The 6,000-nt window shown below is 35.6% G+C and overlaps 1 protein-coding gene across 8 annotated transcripts in view; it reads left to right on the top strand.

Annotated features, from left to right (window-relative positions):
• The window catches only part of PWWP3B (PWWP domain containing 3B), a 28,442-nt gene extending 22,662 nt beyond the window's left edge, over positions 1-5,780 (top strand). For 6 of the 8 annotated variants that reach the window (XM_039878951.1, XM_039878953.1, XM_039878952.1 and 3 more), the window contains 3 exons: positions 841-936; positions 2,278-2,352; positions 3,387-5,780. In XM_039878951.1, the coding sequence (XP_039734885.1) occupies positions 3,603-5,663 (2,061 nt within the window). In that variant the 5' untranslated portion in view covers positions 841-936; positions 2,278-2,352; positions 3,387-3,602 and the 3' untranslated portion in view covers positions 5,664-5,780. The other 2 variants (XM_039878956.1, XM_039878957.1) reach the window with 2 other exon arrangements.
• Positions 5,781-6,000: the final 220 nt, after the last annotated feature.

Consider the following 6,000-nt stretch of genomic DNA (forward strand, 5'->3'; position numbering starts at 1 on the left):
AAGCTAGTTATTTTCTCAGGGCCCTAGAGTAAAGATAAGAAAAATAGAAGTGGTGGTCGTAGAGTGGTCAGAAGGGTGTGTGGTTTTGAGAGAATTGCTGGTATTTTGATGGAATTAATCCTTTAGAGTTTTTTTTTCTTTTTTTTAATCCCAATGCTTTAAAAGTCCACAGTGGAAGAAGGGGTGATCAGATTACAGTCTCTATATTAAGATTTCAGTGCAGCATGGCTGTTCATGCTAATTTATTGACTTGACATTTCATGTTTATATTACTGGAATTCTGCTTTAAAAGTCCACAGTGGAAGAAGGGGTGATCAGACTACAGCCCCTATATTAATATTTCAGTGGGGCATGGCTGTTCATATTAATTTATTGACTTGACATTTCATATTTATATTACTGGAATTCTGTTACTGTTCAGATTTTTAAGAATTTATTAATTTACACAGGAAATGATGAATAAAAATATTTGATACCATGAGGGAGAATCCTCTTTTGAATTGATTGACACATAGAAAACTAAGTGTCACCTGTATATGAGCATGGAAAAGGGAAATACATATGTAGTTGAGTGAAGACATTTCCTCATACATATGTGTATATATGTATGTGATTGGAAAAAAAATCTCAGAGAAAGTAAACTCCCATGTTAGTATTTCTGACAGGTCAGGTTACTAGTATTTTTTAGCATCTTTAGGGTAGATTTCCCCATGATTATTTTTATAATCATGAAAGAAAAATGAAGCTGAAACAACATACTCATTTTATTTCGAACACATAAACATTCATAGACATGCAGATACATGCAAACACCCCACCCCCTTTGTTTTTTACCCATAGTGGACATTTTCCTGGACCTGATCAAGTGTGTAACCTAGTTGCTGTGTTGGCTACAGCCCTGCATGTATCTTTGCAACTCATTCTTTCAGACTACAGGTAAGGCTATGGTCAGCAAAAATCATTTTTCTATATATTTTAAGAGAGGCAGAGAAAGGATTTGGTTTACTTCTATAAGCAGTTCTTAAAATATATGGTATGGTGTAACCATACAATGGAATATTATGTATTTGGAGAATAGAAACAGGAACCTCTACATGTAGTGATTTGAAAGATCTGTTCAGTATTATACAGTGAAAACAGCAAATTATAGTATAGCATTTATCATATGATCTCACTTAAAAATAAATATGTATCTTATTAAAACATGTATGCTACTACAATACATGCGACAAATCTGAGAAAACATATCTGCCATACTATTAACAAGATCATTTGTATAGTTGGAGAGAAAGAGCTAGCTTTACTGCTCTCTATTTAAAATATTAATATGTATTTATTTATTGTTTCACATCATCAAGGAAATACTGAGATAAAATGTTGCAAATTTGGGAAAAACTACATTTAAAGTAATTCATAAAAAAATCACATAGAATATGTAGAATGATGTTCAAACTATATTTTTAATTGAGATCTGATGTTGGTTTGAAATCATATGCATTTATACACAAAAATATTCTGTGAATATAGAAAATATAGTGATTATTTATATAGAGTTGTACTTTATTTTGTGTATATCTTTCTGCATCTTTTCAATTTTTAATATGTGTCTGGATGTTTTTATAACCAGAAACATTGACTAAACCCTTGAGCTTAAAATGGAAAATTCTAGAAGCCTGGGAAGACTTGACTGCCTAAATGTAGTTTCTACCCTTCTCTCTTAAAAAGGATCTTATGGTGATTGAGGCCCTGCCTGTACCACCTGGGGAGGCTGCAGTTCTGATTCTGGTCACAAGATGGTGCTTGCCAAGTTTCTTAAATTTTCTTCAGGCAACCATTTTTATGAAAATAGTAAACCAAATAATGAAACATTTTTGTTTTAGTGGACTATGAGACAGCATGTAGAGTATTATTAAAATTCCAATGAAAAGATTATGTGTGTAAATAAGGAAAAATCCACACAGTGATTGATGTGAGGATTCAAATAAAATCTACAGCCTGGCTCATAGAAAACACAGGCATTTTTACTTCTCTTTTCTCCTGTGGCTCCCTCACACTCTTCTAATCAGAGAGATGATTTCAGCATGAACCAAGTAGCATAACTGTATCACAAAGAGAATTTAGAACAAGAACAAGAATGAAAATGAACATGGTATGTACATCACGGATGAGATTCTACATACTGTGTTTAAGAATGACATGCCTTCTAAAGTTTTGGTAGAGAATTTTCTGCATATTTTCCCATTTCATCATTTTGAATTTCTGTCTTCTTTTGGGCAGCCTTTTTCCTTTTGGAGTGAGAATCAGGACAACTAGATCACAGGACCAGATACTCCATGATTCATGTGATACTGGGTAAGGCTCTTCCCACTTCACAAAACATTTCACATTAAAAACTTGTTGAGGACCTGAGGTGCAATTTATTCTTCTTCCTGCTCTGCAGCCATAGCATTTTAAATTAAAAGACACATTTCAACAATGTTAGGCTGAAAAGATGAGGTATAATTTATTTTGCTCCCTGTTCTATAGCCACAGCATTCTGTAATTAAAAGACGTAGCTTCTAGTTTGGGGACAGAACCTCATATGTTAAATCACCATGAAGAAATTGTGCAAGAAGCTCTTCAGATTTCTGCCTAGGTCTTAGCCAGTCACCTGGCTATCAAATCTTTGATAACTATCTTTTCCAGTGAGTAAACATAGCAACCATTCTGAATCACTGCCTTCTAAGCTCATGTTCTTAACAAGATCATTGTGTTTTTGTCTGGGTCTGGGAGATATATACCGTGTTTTCTTTATATGCCTGCTTTGGATGAACAGGAAAGTATTTATAGCGTAAAACTCATAAAGCTATGTTTTCCACTAGAACAGTGCTTCTCAAGGAGTTCTTGGAAAAGTTGCATTAGAATCACTTGAGAACTTAGAAATATAAGATGATGGGTCCTATCTAGACCTTCTGAATAAAACTCTCAGGTTAGGGCCTAGAAATCTAGTTTTATCAGAACCTCTAGATGATTGTGATACATGCCATGTTTAGAGCCCCACTGTCTTAGGTATAACACTAGGGAAACAAATATCCCACACTATCTGATAACGTAAAGTCCCTGACCCACTACCACAACCTTTTCCACCTCTGCCAGCGTGTACACAGATTTACTTCTTAATAATCATGTGCAATAATAAGGATAAATTATCGAATCTGAGGTATTATAAACCACTTCTCCAATTCTTATCTCCCCTTACATTATGCTGCATTTTCCCCTTCATCTCATGCTCTATTAAGCATTATTCTTTATTTTATCTCTTCTCTATTTGTAATTGCTCACCTTCTACTTTAGCAAAATAACTTTATTTGCTGATACTTTTCATCTTTTTCTTTCCCTTATTTCAGCATCTTCTGTATTGTCCCATTTAAACAACAGGCTCAAGCATCTTTGGGAAATTCTGCTGGAGAACAGAACACTCAAGCTGTAAACATTTTGTAGTTCTAAGACAAAAGAGACTTTTGTAAGAGTGTTGTTTTTGGTAGGAACTGCCTCAACAGTGCCGAGTATAACCAGACACCTCTCTCTGATCATAACCTTTTATCACACAAATCTAAATCACAATGGATGCTGAGTATGTCCTATGCAATTGGAAAGACCAGTTATGGCCAGCAAAAGTTTTGTCCAGATCTGAGACTTTATCAAACAGTAAGAGAAAAAAGACATTTTCTCTAGAAGTTCAAATACTCTCACTAGATGAAAAAATTAAAGTGGAAAGCACGGAAACAAAGATCCTAAATAAATTTCAAATTGAAGCCATTGCCTCCTCACTAGCAGCACAGTCAGAGGGTGGTGGTCCACCTAGAGAGGAAACAGCCTATGCAAGATCACTAAAAGTGGCACTTGATATTCTGAATGAGAGAACAAATTTGAATCAAGCAAGCAGTTCGGATGAAGAAGAGACCACTTCACTGTCTCAAAATGTACCACAAAAGCTTTCTGATTCACCCCCTCGTAAAAAGTATCGGGAGAACGAAGGAAACATATCAAAGTGTCTTGAAAAAAGTGAAAATCCAACATCCCTGTCAGTATCTTCAGAGAGTGATGGTTCCCTGTATGATGATAAATCACAGGTGCATACAACCATCAATACTATTTCAAGTGAAATGGAAACAAAGTCATCACAAAACTTCAGCTGGTACCAAATTTTTCCTTCACTTTCAGAAGAAGATGAAAAGGAGAGCAAGGAAAAGATTGACGTGTCAACAGTTATGCTTTTGCATTCCGTGGTCAAAGAGGAGGATGAATGTGTTAAAGATGAGAAATTCACTCCAATTTGGTCGTCAGATTTCTTCATTGTGCCCAAAGCTGTGAAAGAGGAGCCAGAGGACATCTGCCCAGAGACCCTGGCTATTTCCTCTGAACACTCTACTTTCTCAGAGAATATTGAAGATCCTGGAGAGGGTCCCTCGAATCCATGCTCAGATACTAGCCAGAATCAACCCTCCACAGAATCAGAGACCGATGCTTCAGCATTCTCCAGGTGTCGTTCATGGGAATCTCAGGTTTCATTTAGTGCCTCTAACCGCATCCTGGATTATTCACACCTTGTGAATAATGAAAGAAATCTTCAGAGACTGGATTTTGAGGAGCTTGGGGAAGAACTTCAAGCTTCTGACAAGTCAGTGCATCTAAATTCTGTTGATGCTTCTGTATTAGATGATGATGAGGAAGATGAAGAACTTCCACGCATAGTTTTTCATTATGAGCCGCATTCATTTGAAATAGGAATGATAGTCTGGTTTAAATATCAAAAATATCCATTTTGGCCAGCAGTGGTTAAAAACATCAGGCGAAAAGACAAAAAAGCAAGTGTGCTTTTTGTTGAGTCAAGCATGAATCCTGAAAAGAGAGGCATTAGAGTGCCTTTTAGAAGATTAAAGAAATTTGATTGTAAAGAGAAACAAGAACTAGTAGATAAAGCCAGGGAGGATTACAAAGAAAGTATTGACTGGTGCATCTCACTGATTTGTGACTACAGAGTTAGATTAGGTTGTGGTTCTTTTGCAGGCTCTTTCTTTGAGTACTATGCTGCTGACATCAGTTATCCAATTCGGAAAACGATGAGACAGGATACCTTCAGGGACTTATTTCCAAAACTGCATAATGAAGATTCTAGGGAACCAATGGCCATGACTTCCAAGACCAAGAAAATGTCCTTCCAGAAAATTCTCCCTGACCGAATGAAAACTGTCCGGGACCGAGCCAATAGGAACCTGGTGGACTTTATTGTGAATGAAAAAGGAACCGAGAACCATCTTCTTGCCATTTTAAAGGGCACAAAAAAGTCCAGGTGGCTGAAATCATTTTTGAACGCAAAGGAGTTCACTCCCTGTATTGAAACATACTTAGAGGATGAAGATCAGTTGGATGAGGTGGTGAAATATTTACAAGGAATTTACAGTCAAATAGACGAAAGAATGCTGGCTCTGATAAGAAATGATAAAGTTAAATTTATCCTGGAAGTTCTTCTGCCAGAAGCAATCATTTGTTCAATTTCTGGTGTTGATGGATTAGATTACGAGGCAGCTGAAGAAAAGTATCTAAAAGGACCATCTCTAGGATACAGGGAAAGAGAATTATTTGATGCAAAAATCATATATGAAAAGAGACGAACACCATAAACAAATGAAGATTGTTAAATCTCCTGAGAGTTTAAATCATAACAGGGAGCTTTCATAGATATTAGTTTTAAAAAAAGAATCTCTCTAACATATATATATTTTCCAGAAACGGGAGACTTCGGGTAATGTGTTCTTTTTTTTTTTTTTTTGCGATTTCTATGATCCATGAATATTACTACATAAATATTTCCTTTTGTTATACTTCTTTTATTAACATGTTTCAGCAGTTTTACTTTCCTATACAATTCTAGAATGAATAATTCCTAAATGATTTTTAAGGGAAAGTACTATTTTTTTGACATTTTTGTGTCCAAACTGTATAGTTAAATACAGTGTA

The sequence above is a fragment of the Pteropus medius genome, unplaced genomic scaffold (genome assembly GCF_902729225.1).
Source record: "Pteropus medius unplaced genomic scaffold, Ma_sr-lr_union100, whole genome shotgun sequence".
NCBI lineage: Eukaryota > Metazoa > Chordata > Mammalia > Chiroptera > Pteropodidae > Pteropus > Pteropus medius.